The sequence below is a fragment of the Harpia harpyja genome, chromosome 9, assembly GCF_026419915.1.
Source record: "Harpia harpyja isolate bHarHar1 chromosome 9, bHarHar1 primary haplotype, whole genome shotgun sequence".
NCBI lineage: Eukaryota > Metazoa > Chordata > Aves > Accipitriformes > Accipitridae > Harpia > Harpia harpyja.
The window spans coordinates 3,459,555-3,476,196 of record NC_068948.1 but is presented as its reverse complement, the minus strand read 5'-3'; the positions used below and the strand labels follow the sequence as shown (position 1 = coordinate 3,476,196).

Genomic DNA, 16,642 nt, shown 5'->3' with positions numbered 1-16,642 from the left:
CCGCTGCCTGCTCTCCCCTCGCTGCGGATTTATCGCTGCCCAGCACTGGATGGTGATGGTGCAGGAGTTCATCTGCTTGATTTTTTTTTTTTTTTTTTTTTCCACGCAGAGCTCTCCTCCATGCGGCCGTGGCCGTTACCAGCAGAGGTTCTGCAGAGCCGGGGTTGAGCGCGGCGCGGATCCACGGGGATGCCCGGCTCGGGCTGCCCGAAAAATGCCCGTGTTCCCTCCTGGGGGGGAGGAAGAGAGAAAAGGAGCCGCAGGCTCCATCCCTGCAGCGACTCGCCTTGTCTCCGAGTAAGAGGCAAAGAGCTGTCAAACACCGCCTTTCGCTTTCTCCTTGGGGGAAAAAAATGAAATAATAATAATAATAAAAATAAATAAAAATAAAAATCGCCTCCGGTTTTCTTCCCTCCTCGCTTCATTAGCCTCATTTTAAATATTTCTGCGCAGCGAAAGGGATAACCAGCCCGGGACACAGGACCCCTCGGAAGCCGCAGCCAAACCCCAAAAAGGCCCTTTCGAGTCTGCACCGAGATGGGGAATTCTTGCATCAAACCCACGAAGGTTTGCAGCGGCCGGGCCGGGCGCTCCGCGGCCCCTCCGCGCAGTGCGGAGCGCTCCGCGGAGCCCAGCGGAGGCCACAGACTCCTCAGATATAATTACGCCTGTTAACACCGCATGCTCGTTTATTTGCTGCTCATACAATCGTGAAGCCCATGTACAAATAACATACATGTTTTATTTCGGTTCGATTTTTTTTTTTCTTTAGGGACAAAACGTACACAAAAGGGCAGGCTGAAAAAAAAAACAACCCACATAATTACAATTTTATACAGTGCAGAAAGAATTAAAATAGGTGTCACCGAACTGTACAAAGTCAGGGCGGAAAAAAAAATATAGAGGGGGAGGGAGGGCAATAATCCTTCATTATATATATATTTCTATAAAAACATATGGAGGATTGTCTTTACACAGAGACCATGATCGGTTTAAAATTTACAAAGGTTAACTAAAAAAAAAAAAAAATCTATATGGCAAATATTGCCAACAGAGATTCACCGATTTAATACTGATCAACTGAGACTACTCGTGTCTCGATTATTAGCAACAACAAAAAAATGTAGAATAAATAACAGAATGAGCATGGCTGTCTCTTTTCAAAGTGCCTTATTCTCTCCGCACAGGGTCTGATCCTGCAGTCTTTATGCAGGAAAAAAAAAATTAATAGCTAAACCCAAAAAAAATCCCTCTGAGAGATTTTTTCCCGCTGGGTGTCTGCCGGCAAAAAAAAAAAAAAAAAAAAAAGGTATTTCTCGGAAGAAGTGGCTGGAAGCGAGACGGGACCGACGGGGTTGGGGCGGGGAGACCCCGGCGGCGAGCCCGCTCCTCCCCGCGGTGCAGCGCGGAGGGGCCGCGGGCGCAGGATACGCCGGCTTTGGGGGGGGGTCGGGGTTCTTTCCAGCTCCCCCCCCCCACCCCGATCCGGCTCTGCGCCCACCAACCGGGATGATAGCATCGCTCAATGCCAATTCCAAAACTGAATTAGTAATTGAATTTGGTTTGGGGGTTATTTTTTTGTAAAGAAGCATCAAAACCTCATTTGTCAAACCCTTAACCCAAACCCGCCGTCGGGGTTTTCGGAGAGGGGTGGGAGTGGAGGGTGGGGGGGGCTGGTTTTCCTTTCTTCTCAACCCAACCCCAAGCGAAGAAGCAGAAGAAGAAGAAGGCAGAGACCGTCTGTCATTAAAAACCCGGGATGGAAGCCGGGTCCGGCCGATGCTCAGCTGCGGGGCAGGCTCAGCCCCGGGGTTCCCGTCTATACCTCTGGAACAAAACCAGTTTGCAGAGACCCCCCCCATTCCTCTTTCCACCGAGAGGGTCCTGGGACGGGCTGGGGGAATTTCTCGATGCCCGGGTCAGGCCTTGCCGGCCCCAGGAGGTGTTTTTTCCGCCCCGTATCACATAACGCACGGCTTGATGTCCTGGTATGTCACTTGTTGGTGGTAATAGGAGCCGCTGCCCGCTGAATGCATGGAGGAGGAGGCCATGGCGTTGAAAGAGAAGACGAATTCCTTTCTGTCGCACATGCTCGGAGACTGGGAGTGATACCGCGGGATGCCTGCGGGACGGGGACGGGGACGGGGGGGGGGGAAGATTGTCAGCCATCGGAATTATATTTAGTAGAGGCGGTTGAGCGCGGAGGGGAGAAAGCCGCCGTCTGGGGTAAAAAAAAAACCAAAAACCACAAACCCAAAACCCAAACCCTCCGCAGCCCCCGGGGCTCAGCGCGGAATTGGGTATATTTTTGCATGCACGCAAATACAGGGGCACTCCGCGGGCGCGGACAGGTGCGGCGGAGGAAATCCCCGCGGCCCCGGGTCTGCGCGGCCCAAGGACCCTTCGAGGAGACGGGATTTGGTTTGGGTTGGGTTTAGTTTTGGTTTGGTTCCCCCCCCCCCCCCCCCCCCGTTTTGCCCTCTTGAAGGCGCCGGGCTGCTTTTCCCATCGCCTCCGCCCGCGCGGAATGTCCGCGGGGTGCGGAGCGGGGAAACACATTCGCCCACCGGAGCCGGCGGCAGAAACCGGGCGGAGAGGCCGAAACGCCTCCGAAAGCGGGGCTGGTCCTGCCCTTTTTGCCACCACCTCGGGACATAAAACCCCCTCCCGTAAATTTGGGGTGCCCTGGAGAGGAGCGCCCGCCCGGGGAACCCCGCTCCCCGCCGCTCCCCGGCCGTTAATTTGGGTGGTAATCCGGAGCATTTCGGTTAAGGCCGCGGGACGGGCCCGGTGGTTCCTCGGGATGGATTTTTTTGCTCCGTTTTCCAGAGGATCTGGCTGTTCTCACCCAGAACCGGAGCTGGGACCGACCCGGTCCGGCTCGGTGCTGTGCCCGGGCTCGGCCGCTCCATACCGGCCCAGCTGATCCTTTTTTTTTCTTGGTTTTTTTTTTTTGCCCCGGTTTCGCTTCGTGCTTTTGACCCGCTAACGCTCCGTTTCACACCCAGGTTCTGCCGAAGGCCCGGGGTGATGGGCAGGCACCCCCAAAACCTGCCCCTTCACCCGGCCGCGGCTCCCAGGGCTCCCCCGAGCCCCCCCCCCCCTCCCCGAGGTGAATTTGGGCCGCAGGACGAAGCCCAGCACCGGCCCCGGCCCTCCCGAGGCCTCCTCCCGGCTAAAACACCATCTCTCCCCCCACCCACAAAGGAACCAGGGCTAATCTACCCCCGGTAGCTCCATCCCGGGGCCGGGGGACGCGGAGGGGGGGGGTCCGGGCCACCGACTTCCATATGGGCGGAGGATGGAGGGAGGCGACGGGCCTGGAAAACACAACCCCGAGAGGAACTGATGGCGGGGACGGGGGCCGGCTGGGTGACGGACACCCCCCGGTGGGGAAATCCCTTCTTTTTTTTCCCTCCGGAGCCCTCCAGGTCCCTATGGAGGTGAAAAAGACACCCCCCCCCCGCCTCGGGTCCAGCTCCGGCCTCGTCTTCCCGCAGCTCCCCGCCTGCCCTAGGCCCCGGGGGGGGGGCCCGGCGGCAAAGCAACCCCCCCCGGGGGGAGCGGAGCCCTGGCCCGGCCGTTCCCAAGCCCCGCAGCGGCGGAGAGCCCCGACGGCTGCCCGCTTGCCCCCGGGGAAAGAAAGGCGAGGAGCACGGTGGGGGGAGACACGGACACACACACACACACGGACGGCGGCCTCCTCCCGGGAGAGTGCATTACCGCTGCCCACGGAGCGGCTCGGCATCCACGCGTGGGCAAGGCATATCCCCCCCCCCCCCCCGCCCCGAGCGACCCCTGTGTGGCGGCGGTGCGGGTTCTCTGCCACGCGTGTCCGCTCCTTACCTTGCAGCTCGGCGGTGTTGTGGGTGTTCTGGTGCAGGTAGGACTGGTCGAGGGAGTGCGTGGAAAGGCCGGAGGAGAGCGGGTTGCCCGTGGGGTTGCAGGGCGAGAGGGGCTGCTGCTTGATGTAGGACGAGCCGGTATTCAAGGCCGCCGAGGCGGAGGGAGCCCACGCCGAGGCCGAGCTGGAGTAAACCGAGTGGGGCTCCATCACGCCGCCGCCGGCGAGCAGCGGGGAGGCGGGCACGGAGCTCTCGTGGTGCGGGTAGTCCCCCGCCGAGGAGCCGGTACAGCTGCCCATGTAGGAGTGCCCCCCGTTGGCGGGCAGGTGGGGCACGGAGTGTCCGGCCAGACCCATTCCCTCCACGTTGCTGGACAAATGCCCGTTCATCATCCCCAAACCCCCTTCGAGGGAAAGGCTGTTGGGGGGGCAGGAGAGCCCGCCGGCCGAGCCCTGGAAGCCGTAGCTCTCGGGGAGGTGGTTGAAGCCCAGCCCGTTCATCATGCTGTACATGGGTTTCAGCGCCTGGCATTTCCTCCTGAAACCGCGGGGGCGGCGGCGAAACGAGCCCTCCTCGAACATGAACTCGCTGGCCGGGTCGATGGTCCAGTAGTGGCCCTTGCCCGGGCGTCCCAGCCCCTTGGGCAGCTTGATGAAGCACTCGTTGAGCGAGAGGTTGTGGCGCACCGAGTTTTTCCAGCCCTGGTAGGAGCCTCGGAAAAAGGGAAAGCGGCTCTGCAAAAACTGGTAGATCTCGCTGAGGGTCAGCCGTTTGGAGGGCGAGCTCTGGATGGCCATGACGATGAGGGCGATGTAGGAATAAGGCGGTTTCTCCGGCCGCCGGATCCCCGCGTTGCTCTTCTTCGCTTTGGGACCGCCGCTGCCCGGGGCTCCGCCGCTGCCCGCCCCGCTGCCGGTCGCCCCGCCGGGCGCCGCGGAGGCGGCGTCCATGGCCGAGCTCTGCGGCTGCTTCTCGGCCACGGAGGACATGGGGCCGTAGTTGCTCTGCACCGGAGGAGGAGGGGGCTGAGAGGACAGAGCCCGCTGCGCTTCTGCAGTCATCTACGGCCAGGTCCGCGGCGGCCAGCCCCGGCCCTCCTCCGCCACCCTCCCCCACGGGCCCCCCCAAAAGGCCACGCTGCTGGGGGCTCGCCGCCGCTCACCCACCCACCCACCCACCCCCCCCCCACCCCCCGGTCTCCTCCCGGCCCCCCGGCGGGCTTGCTTTCCACCGGGAGACTTCACCCCTGGGGGGATAAACAAATGGAAGCGACGACGACACCCCCCCCCCCCCCAACTTCCCCCCCCCCTTCGCCTTCCTTTCCCTCCTCCTCCTCCTCCCACTTTATCCCTAAATCCGAGCCCGGCTGCAGAAGGCGAGCGAGAGGCGGAGGGTCGGGGAGAGAGGAGGGGGACACACACACACACACACACACCGCAGGGAGGCGGGATGGGGGGGGGGGGCGGGTGGAAGGGATCTGAGCTCGGTTGCTGCTGCTGCAGGGAGAGAGAGAGAGAAAAACCGGCGGCCTCCGCCTGCCCCGCTGCCCGGGACCGCCGCCGATCCCCCCCCCGCCCCGTTCCCGGCTCTAGCTGGGTTGGTGCTGCTGGGAGCTGCTTCCCATCGCGGTGGCTGTCGAGTCTGCCGCCCCCCCCGCCCCCCTCCAGCCCGATCCGGCCGCTCGCCTTTTACTTTATCTCTTTGCAACAACGTCTGCCGCTCCTTGACAAGACGTAAGAACGGAGAGGAGATCCCCGCCCCGACCCGCTCCCCCACGCCCTCCCGGGCGGCCCCCTTCACCGGCCCGGCCCCCCTCCCCGGTCCGCTCCCAGCTGGTGGGGGCAGCTTTTTAAAGAGCCCTTTCCACGCCGCCCTGCCCGACCCCCGGGGGGCTGCGCCATTCATCCATCCCTGCCCGCCTGGGGGGGGTGTGTGTATGTGTATATGTGTGTGTGCCACGCGTGATCGCGGCGCTGCGTGGGGCTCCGCCAGCCTTCCCCCGCGCCTCCCCCCCCTTCCCTCCCATTCCACCCCTTCTTCCCTTCTTCCCCCTGCTGAAAATCACGGGGAAGGGTGAGAAGGGCCTCCACGCGGGTCGTGGAAGGGGAAGGGGGCGCGGTAGGTTCCGCGGGCGGCGGAGGAGCTGCCCGAGCGCTGTCTCCGCGCAGCGCGGAGTTTCACCCACTTTAAACCCCCTCTTCGTGCGCTCTTTTAAGCTCGGCGGGCCCGGGCAGGATGTTTATACTGAGCAATGTAAACACGGGCTCGGGGGTGCTTTAATAAAAAGAAATCGGCGAAAACTCCTGCTGCCTCTCGAAATGCCCTTTTCTGCCTCCGCCGCCGGTCCGGGGATGGGAACGGGCTTCGGACCCCTCGCCTGCTCCGAGGCTGCTTTAGGGATGAGGGTGGGTTGGTTTTGGGGGTTAATTTTTTTTTGGGGGGGGGGGTGTAAATCTATGCAGTTGAATGCCAGAAGCCTGATGCTCAGCTCCGGCGGATGCCACGGGCACACACAAGGGGTGGGGGGGGGGGGAGGAGAATAGGAAGGCAGGGGGGCAGAGACCCCCATTTGTCCCCCCACTCCCCCAAAAAACCCCACCCTTTTGAGCATCGTCCCATCAGGAGACCTGTCACTCAAGGTAAGTCGCTTGAAACCTTTGTCACCTTCTTGCGGACCGCGCGTGGAAATCTGCGCTCCGGGGGGGTAGGTGGGGGGGGGTGGCAGGGCTGCAGGAGCCAGGGCTTTTAGGGCTGCTGGCTGGGAGCGGAGCAGATGTGCTGGCTGCTGCAGTGTGCTCTCTTTCAAGATTGGGGAAAGGAAGAGAGAAAGGAAGGGGAAAAAAAAAAAAAAGAAGAAGAAACTCCCCCCCCCCGCCCGTTGCAGGCCGCACTGCAGTGCTGCGGGTCCATCCCGCTGCACCCTCTGCAGAGAGAAAGCCCCCCCCCCCAAGCCCCCGTCTTCCAGATTCGCTTTTATAGTTTTAAATGATAATTTAATACCTTTTTAAAGGAAAGATAGATATCGATCGCGTTCCCAAACTCTCTCCACGTTATTCGCGAGCAGTTGTGAGCAGCCTCCGGGGCGCCTGTCACATCTGTGATACAACCAAGAGGGATTTCACATCAGGGGCTTTCTTTTTTTTTTTTTTTTTCCCCTCTCTCCTTCCCCTTCCCATCGTCTGCCCCCTCTCCGCAAAATAAATCCTCTTGCAGAAAGCACCGGCCCTCCTGTTCCCGGGGCAAGGGGGGAGCTTTGGGGTCGGGGACAAGCAGGAGAGAGCCCCAGGCCGGGGGCAGGTACCCGAGGAGAGGGGTGGAAAGAGGGGGGGGCAGTTATTTCTGGAGTTTTTCCCTTTGAGGAGGAGGAGGAGGACGAGAACGGGCTGCTCCGGCTGCCCGGGGAGCCGGCGGCCGCTGCTCCCTCCCGTCCGGGGCCGCCGGGAGGGGAGCAGAGCTGCTGCTCAGGGAGGGGAAAAACCACCACCCCCAAAATCGGGGAAATGTTCCCCTTCCCCGGGTGTTTCCAGCCCCCGGGGCGGCTGATGCAGAATAAACCTTCCGCTTGTCGCTGGATTTATTTTTATTTTTGGCGGGGGGAGCGCATCGCTGACCCTGAGCTCCGCATCGAATGTGTCCCCCCCCGCCCCCGGCCGCGAAAAGGGTGTTTTTCTTTGCTTTACATCGCTCTGCGACTGAATCTCCCCGACCTGTCCCCAAAATCCCCGTGGATGGAGCTCGAAACACAACACAAAAGAGCTCGTGTAAAACCCACGCTCAAAACCGTCGCCACGGGCAGCGTTTCCACTAGGAAATAAAATATCTCCGAGCACAAAAACTCTCCCAAAATCAGACCATTCCCCTTCAAAGAATATCAGTCCCTGCTCGAAAGCCCTTTCTCACTCTCTCAGTATCTTTTCGGAGTGTGAAGATTTGGTTTCCGATGTATTTATTATAACCAGCAAACGTTAAAAATTGAAATATATCGCTCCGGGTTTTCTAGGCCTCGCCGTCGGAATAGCAGAAAGGTTGGAGGGTTTTAAAGCGAGCCCGTGAATTGGGGAAAAGAGAGGCTTTTTGGGGGAAAAGAGAATTTTGGGGAGGAAAAGCCGGACCGTGTCGTGTCTGATGTACGAGGGGGATGATGGTGTGCAGGTCCGTGCCGGCCTTGGAGGGATGGAGGGGAGAGAAACACGCGGGGAGAGGGGTTGGTGGTGACTCTTGATTGCTTATAAAACCTCCGCGCAGGTCCCAGAAGCGCTTTCAGGTTCAAGATGGGCCTGGGATGGGGTTTTGGAAGGGAGAGGACGGGAAAGTTTCTGGGTTGAAGATGCGGGTTGGCCCCCGCAGATGAACGGGACTGGCTTTGGTGGTTGTTTGCTGGTGGTTTGGGGTGGTTTAATCAGGTCCGCCCCCAGCCCCCGGCGGGGGACAGATGCAGGGAAGGGAAAAAAAAAGAAGAAGAAGAAGAAGAAGATCATCTAGAGCAATTAGCCCTGCTAACCCCGGCACCGCTTTGCCCGCCCGGCCCCGCATATTCCCCGCCACCACCCCCGGCCCCGCTGCGCTTCCCAAGCGGCTCCTTCCCAAACCCGCTCCCCTTCCCTCCCCCTCCCCGAAACTCGGCAGTGTTTTGTGTAAAAATAGACAAATCCGAGCTTTCTTCCTTTTCCTGCGCCGAAGGTATTTTTACTAGCTAATTGCTTAAGTGAAGTCAACTTTGCAACCAGGCCGGGTGTAATCCGAGTATGGAAATGTATATAGGTGGTATTGTTATAGGCGGGCTGGGTGCTGCTCCGAGAGGGGCCGGGGTGTTCCTGCGAGCCCGGACCACCCAGGGCGAGGGGAGTGACCGCCTCATGTATGTCCCCCTTCCCGCTGCCCCTGCTTTGCATTAACACCACCCGCAGGACCCCTCCTGCTCCTTTTCCCCAGCACCAGCCCTTTTCCCCCGGCTGGGGTTTTTATTTATTTTTTTTTTTTCAGTCGCGGCCATCCCCGTGGCCGCTGGCCCCAAATCTGCGGCAAATTGATCCCTAAATGTTTATTTAAGGCCGAGGGGGTGCGTTGAAGCGAGGGGCTCAAGGCTGGGGAGAGGGGCGCTGGGGGGGGGGGGTCGTGAACGGATCGAGGAAGAGGTGGTATTTCGGGGAACACACGCACCCCCCAACCATTTTTGCGAGTCCATCACACGCCAACACTCTGCCCCGCGCGTGTGCGTGTGCCCGGTCGCGGGTGGGCCCTTTCCCGGTGGCAACCAGAGCCCCCCCCCCGCCGCCGCATCCCCGGGGCTCCGAGCGGGCAGAGCCCCGCCTCCAGGACCGAACGGGACCTGGAGGAGATTTGGGGGGGAAAAAAACCCAACCCAAACCCAAAAAACCCCACCCCAAAACCAAGGAGAAATTGGGAGCGGGTGCGAAGCAGAGCTGCCGAAGCGTCTAACGCGGCTGCCGGGAGGTGCGGGCTGGCTGTCAGCCGCCGTGTCTCAGGCAGAAGTTCAGGCTTTGGTCAGAACGGGAAAAAAAAAAAAAAAAAAAGGAAAATCTTACGCTTTTCCCCCCCTTTGCCTCCCTTTTCCCCCCTCTGCCCGTCCCGAGACGCCCCCCCCCCCCCCCAAGCCCACATTTTCCATGACGTCCTTCGATGAAATATTGCAGCACAGGAATTTACAGCCGTCTTCAGCGCAGGATTTTTTAGGAGTTTTCTGGCAGGACCCAGTCCCTGCAATACAAATCGCTTCCAGCGATAATAAGCTCCGAGCGCTACCACTTAGACACAATCGCTTCCCACAGAGATCTTCAAAATATCTCCGGGTATTTATATCCCTGCTCAGGGAGGGATAGCTAGAATATTTTCCCGGAGGGATGCTTTTTGACTGGCTGGGATTCAGACCCGAGGACCTGGGTACCGAAAGAAACCAGCGGGGCTGAGCCGGAGCAGAGCTGGGACCTGGCGAGTGATGCTCCCGGCCATCCCTCAGCAAACAAATTCGCCCTTAAAGGCGGCCCGAATTGTAAATCCAGGTGTAAATCCAGGCGTAAATCCAGGCTGGCACTGCTGAGCCATCCGTGCTTTCTCGGACACGTTTTCTTCCCTGGGGGGGGCTCCTTTAGTGACGGGGGCCCGATGCTGGGGATGCCCCAAACCGACTGGGATCCTCGGGAAGGGATGCCCCCCTCTCCCAGCTCCTTGGCAGAACAGCGTGGCACGCAGACAAAACAAGTAGCCATTTCCAGTTTTTCTAGCCCCAAACTCCGGCGGGTTAGCGGTAAAATGGGGGCAGCGGTACCGGAGAAACATTTCGATCCGCTGAGCTTTTTGGGGTCGGGAATCGCCTCCAGCCCCCCGACGTCTCCCGGAGCGAAAAGCCCGGCCGGGCCGAGCCGGGCCGGCGACCCCCCGCCGAACGGGGAGGGAGAAGGGCTTAGCCTTATTTTCAGGCTTATTGAACTTTTTTTTTCGTTGTTTTCTTCCCAACTTTAAAACAAAAGCCCGTCGAAATCCCACCGGGGGGGGGATTTTTAGCGTCGGGCAGGCGAGGACCACCGGCTCCCCGTTTCGGGGTATCACACAAAATCCTTCTGCACGGAGAAGGGAGAGAAGTTAAAACGGAATAGCCCAAATCAAGGAGAAAAGAGTTATTTTCTTACACGGGTACTAAAAACCGCGGGGACGGGATATTGTCGGGCTGAACAATAACCAAGTTGGCGTCTTCGTCTACACTTAAATATAGAGGGACATGCGGAAAATAAACCCGGTGGGGTTTTGGGAAGGATCCGGCCTCCCTGTGCTGCCACTCGGTGCTCAGTCCCGGGGTACCCCGGTCCCCTGGGCTGGGGGTGCGGGCAGCGGGTTTCCTAAGAGGAAAACCCCGGGGACGGGGGGATTGGGGGGACCCCCCCGGTGTCCGCGACAGTGCAGAGCCCCGGGTCTGTCCCGGGGCTGCGGGTCCGGGTGGGCTCCTCTGAGGGGAGAAAGGATCTTTTGCAGCACGGTCCTCCCCGGGATCACCGAGGCAGGAGCATCACCCGGCCCCGGGGGAAGAGGGGGTGCCAGCAAGTGGCCCCGGGGTCCCCAGCATGGGGGTCCCCAGCAGCCACCACCCCTTCTGCCTTATCACCTGCCGAGCGGGGAGAGGGGTCTGCCGTGGCAAAGCCATCCACGCAGGACGCGGCGGTCCCCCGTGGGGAGGGATGCGGCAAGAACAGTGGGTGCCAGCGAAGGATGCTGAGGGCAAGGATTCCCCGGGAGAGCGGGGAAAGGCCGGCATCATCTCCGGGCCGTGACGGCGACCTGCCGGGAGGTACAGACCTGCTCAGGTACCTGCCCGGGGGGGGGGGAAAGGTACGTGCGAGAAGGTCCCTGGTGCAGAAGAGGGGATTTGTCCCTCTGGTCTCTGCCCACGGAGTTCCCACGCTGTCCCGGGACCGGCCAGGTCCACCCCACTTGGCAAAAGCGGCTTTTGCTGGAGGGAGCCCCGGAGCATCCCTTTGGGGAGGAAAAAAAAAAACCCAACCAAAACACCCGTGGGATGTTTCCCCGGGTCCTTTGCTGCAGGAAGAGGGGTTGGGCTGCAGAGCGGCCTTACAGCCCCCGGGCAAAGGGGCAGCACACGGCAGGGGGAGGCGGGGGGGGCTGCACCGGCCAAGGCAAAGGCCTGCGGCCCGGGTCGGAGGGGCTGCAGCGGGCTTTGCCTGCCCGCCCCGGGGAGACCCCCCCCTGCCCGGACCGGGGTCAGCCCGCACAGCTACCGCCTGTGTCCCAGGGCAACCTCCTGATTTTTTAAAATCTTGTTTCTATAATAAAATCCGCATCTAAACTCCGTTTCCCCCCCTTCCCCAACCCAAAGCCGGGGCCGTGGGGGGGGTGGGGGTCGGGACTCATGTTGACAAACAACGTGAAAAATCCCCGCTGTAAACAACAGCAGTTCCCCTCTCCCTGCTCCCCTCTTTGCAGAGACCCGGGGCTGGCTTTCCTTGGAAGCTCTCCCGGCAAAACCTGTTGTCCATCGTTATTATTATTATTTTTTAATGAGTAAACCCCCAACTAATGAGGTATCGCTTAATTGGTGGACCCTGGCCGCTCTGTAGTGCACCAGCGGGTTCTGGAGCCACGCAACGGGGTGCTACAGATTCGTGACCCCCTTTGCTTTGCAGTTACCAGCGCACAGAGTTAAAAGACAGCAAAAATTGGTTAATCATCTTTCCCACCTCCGTAAAAAACCAGAAGAGAGCCTCTTAAAACGATCCCTTTTGCACAACCGGTCCCCAGTTGAATATTATAAGCGATTTTGAGGGGGCTTTAAAAAATGTTCTGCAGGGAAGAGCGTGCTCCGTTGGCATTCCCGGGAAAGATGCTCAGTGGATACTTGAAATGCCCGACCCAAGGTGGGAAGGTTTTCCGCAGCAATGGTTATTATGCCCCGAAGTTAACCGATTTCTGCAGCAAATCAGTTGCCTTTTTTTTATGAGAATCAGGCTGATAACGGGAACAGGTACATCCACCCGCCCGTTGCGCATCTGGGTTTCTTGGGGAAGGGGATGTGCGTGTGCGAAATCCGGGGAGGAAAGGGGAAGAAATCTGTAAAAAAAGCCCCACCAAAAGTGGCGCAGAACTCACTAAAAATTCGAATAACGAACCCAGAAATAGTTTTGCTTTTCTGGTTTTCAGGATCGCTCGCTGAATTGTAAAACGCCCCAGCGAGTTTTGCACAGCACCCTCAGCTCCGCGCTCTTAATCTCCCTTAAACTCCACTTCTTAACATACACAAAATCATTTCGCATCTAACCCCCTTAAAATCGGCGAATGGGGGAACTCCTGCCTGGCCCCAAGGCACGGGAAGCAAATCCCTTTCTCCAGCAGATTTTGCGGGCTACCTGCGAGGAAAGGTGCTGCCCCAGGGCTGAGGTTGCAGCATAATAACTTTTCTTACAGCATCATTCGTTTCTCCTTTGGAAACGATCGAATTTGAGCGCTTCACTCAAAAGCATCGCGGGCTCAAGGAATTTCTTCCCCCCCCCCCCCGGCGGTGTTTCCCCCACCGAGGCGGGGGTCGAAGCCGCAGCCGCGGAGTTCCTGCGGGGACGGGGTCGGGGGAGCTGCCGGTGCCCGGGGCAGAGGCAAACCCGGGTCGCCCGTGTCCCCCAGTCGTGTCCCCCCCCCCTCCACGGGTGGGACGGGGCCGTCGGGGCACGGTGCTGAGCCCTTAAAGCGTATCGAAATCTGCCTGCACAGCCCCGGCGTTGGGGAGGGAGTGGGTCCGACCCGCGGGGGTATTCAAACTCTTCCGACTAAGGTTAAACGGCTGTGATTGACCCAAATACAGCCATGTTGGGAAATTTCCTGGCATATCAGGAAAGGGCATTTTCTTTACATCGGGAAGAGGCTTTAGAGCAGAGCCCTGGGTCTGGTTTGCCCCGTAGCCCCAGAGGAAAACAGAAATGCCTCCAAATACTGAAATAGATAAATGGGTATAGAAAGAGACTGTCCTGGAGGGAAGGGAAGGAGAGAGAATGAGAAAGTTCTTGGGGAAGAAGAAAGACAGAACAGACAGAATGACATACAGAACTACATACAGTAAGACAGTAAGACAGAGAGACAGAAAGAAGAAAGGAAAGGAGAGAAAGACAGAGAGACAGAAAGAAAGAAAAGGAGAGAAAGAAAAAGAAATAGAGGACTAGAAAGACAGAGAATACGAAAGAGAGATAAACAGAGAGAGAAAACGAGAGAAATTAAGACAGAGAAATGAAGAACAATAGAGTGAGAAAGAGAGAAAGGGTGAAAGAGAAATGGAGAAACAGGGAAACGGAGAGGCAAAAAAGAGGGAAACAGAAATTAAGAAATAAAAAGAAAGATAAAAATAGGGAGAAAGGGAAAAAACAGAGAGAAAGAGGAAAAGATGGAAAGAAGGAAAGAAAGAAAAAGAAAGAAAAAGATAAAAAAAGACAAAGAAAGGAAGGGAGAAAGGGAGAAAGAAAGAGACAGAAAAAGAGAAAGAAAGGAAAAGAGAAAGAGAGAGAGAAAGGAAAAGAGAAAGAGAGAAAGAAAGAGAGAGAAAGAAAGAAAATGGAAGGAAGAAGAGAAAGAGAGAGAAAGGAAGGAAGAAAGAGAAACAGAAAAAAGAGAAAGATTAAAAGAGCAAAAGAAAAAAGAAAGAAAAGAGAGAAAGGCAGAAAAGGGGAGAACGAGAGAGAGAAAGCACGACAGCAAAAAAAGAAGAGCAAGCAAGAGAGCACACACGAAAAGGGAAATTAATTTCCTGCAAAACCAATAATAAGAGATAGACAACCTAATTTTCCCCTGGAAAAGAGGGGTGAGCTGGGAGGGAAACGCACCCGCGGGCAGAGCAGCCCATCCCCGTCCCGTCCCGTCGGGGCCCCGAGGGCGGGCAGCCCCCTCCGGTGCCCGGTGCCCTTAACCGTGTCCCTGGACACCGCGAAACGGAGAGAAGAAAGAATAACACCCCGGCTTTAGGTTCGGGTACCGGGGGATTTGGTTCGATGCTTTATTGTTTCCTTCATCTTTTCCCGCAGAGGGGAATTGGCGGTGCGGGAACGGCTCTGCCTGTACATCCCCCCCCACCCCCCCGGGGCAGGGACACGAACGAGAACACAGGTTTAACACCGATTTTCGCGTGGGTTTTCCACGCAGCTCCTGCCCCGCCGTTCGCCGGGATGCGCGGCCGCTCCGCGCCCGTTAAACCCGGCTTAATACCCGCGGCGAGAGCGGCGCGACCGGCTCCTCCTTTACTTCACTGGCTTAGTAGGTGGCCGTGTATATTTTTGTTGAAGTAGTGTTTATGTTAATGAAAAAGGCTGAGATTACAAACAGACCACTGAATGCCCGGGATGTTGCTGCCGGATTGGTCTAAGCTGTGTACTTTAAACCTAATCAGTTTTGAGGAGCAAATATGATTTTTCTTTCTTTCTTTTAGATTTATTATTTTTAGCAGAAAGACATTTGGGATCTTTGGGGACCGCCGTGCCATCCCTTCCCCCCGGTTTTGCGGCTGCGTTTCCCGGTGTAGGTAGAGGTGGAGGAGGGTTGCAGTGAAAAGCATCTCCAAGAATCAGCCATAAAACCCAACGAAAACGAACCCTGGGCTCCTGGAGGAGGGCAGGGGAAGGGGGGTTCAGCTTGCCCTCTCTGTGTCCCCCCCGACCCCGCAGAGGGGTTCCCAGTGGCAAACGGGAGCATGTCCCCCAAAAGCTCGGCTGTGTGGGGGGAACCGCGGGAGCGGTGGGGATGGGTTGTGCTCAGGGGTTTGTCCTTGCTGGGTGGAGTTAGGCAGAACCTGAAATTCACTCCAAAACCCCCGTTAGTTTACCCATTTAGGATGGTAAAAAATATAGATATATAATTCCAGTCCTTTTAAATGCTAACTAAGCAGGAACCAATTAATCAATTTGCATAAAAATGAAAATAGAGAAGGTGTTTTTTGGGGGGGAGCAGCAATCATCAGCCTGTGACTTTGATTTCAGAATCTGACTTTGGCATCAGTCTCATTCTGTTTTTCTTAACAAAACCCCTCTCCAAAATTATTCCTGCCCCCAACCGTTTCTATCCCCATCTGCATTTGCATGCTTGACCTGTTGATGGAAATAATTAAAAAAAACCCCAGATTTTTGCAGACTTTTTTTCCTTCTTGATAATGTCCCAGTGTGGAGGGATCCACCTTGGCTCCCAGCGAGCTGGTTTCTCCCCCCAGGAGCTCTGCGAGCAAACGTGAGCACAGTGTTTGGCATCTTGCTCCTTTTCAACACTTTCCTTTTGTGGGCAAAAGCTCTCGGTGAAGAAGCCTCTCCGGCAGAGCCAGGCAGACCTGGAAGATTTGTGCATTCAGATGTTTTACTACTGTTATGATTCCTCATTGACTAAAGCACAGAGAAAATCAGAACGTAAACAAGTTGCTGTTGGAAGGGGATGCGAACAAAATTTGGGGCGAGTGAAACTTTAGCAGGGAAGGCATGCAAGAAAACAAGGGGAAAAAGGGAAAATGAGAAAACCCTACCTAAAGTTTTCCCCATGCAATGGCTGTGCTGCACTAGAGCTGCAGGGGGGATTTCCTCCCGGGTTTGGGGGGCAGAGGAGCACTCTGAAAACAGCTTTTTCTCCCTTAGAATATCTTTAGGGGGTCAAACCATCTCCTTGCAGAAAGGGGAGATTCCCAGCGTGGGCTTAGCGCGACCGCAGAGGAGTTTCTTTGTTCTCTCCTCGCACCTGGAAGTAGCCTTTATTCCTTTATTCCATGATGCTTTTTTTTCCCCTCTTCTTTCTCTTTTTTTTTTTCTTTGGAGGGGAAAACATTGTTTTTCTTCCCAGTGACATTAAACGATTCTGTAGGAGGAATTAGGGCAAAAAAAAAACCCCAAACCCAGCAGAGTAGATGGCTTTGGAGAAAATGTTCACCGAAAATAAGCCAGTGCTGTTAGAGCCAGGTAGGCCCTGCAGAGGTGCCAGGGGTGGGGGGGGGGCGACAGCAGGGTAGGGGGTCCAGGGATCCCCCAAATACACAGCCGCTCGCTGGCACCTTGTGCTGGTCACCGTGGGCAGCTCCTGCGTGGGGACCAGCTAAAGGATGGGTGCAAAGGGCTGTCCCCTACCCCGACACCCACACGTGCGCACACACACACACACATACGCACACTCACAGGCAACCCCCCCCCCGCTCTTCTAACCCCCACATCCGACCGTGCTGCTCTCTAGAAGCACTAATGATGCCGCAGACCAGCTATGCGCTGTGAGGCAAAAGCAGATGAAAGTGATGTCACATTAATGTCAGCTCACAACTCGAGCCCACA

The 16,642-nt window shown here is 57.3% G+C and overlaps 1 protein-coding gene across 1 annotated transcript; it reads right to left on the bottom strand.

Moving 5' to 3' along the window:
* Positions 1-1,324: 1,324 nt before the first annotated feature.
* On the bottom strand, positions 1,325-4,951 carry FOXF1 (forkhead box F1). The gene is made up of 2 exons (XM_052798134.1): positions 3,847-4,951; positions 1,325-2,122 (listed from the first exon to the last, which is right to left on the bottom strand). The coding sequence occupies exons 1-2, from the start codon at positions 4,904-4,906 to the stop codon at positions 1,962-1,964; spliced, it is 1,221 nt and encodes a 406-aa protein (XP_052654094.1). The 5' UTR covers positions 4,907-4,951; the 3' UTR covers positions 1,325-1,961.
* Between the last annotated feature and the right edge of the window lie 11,691 nt (positions 4,952-16,642).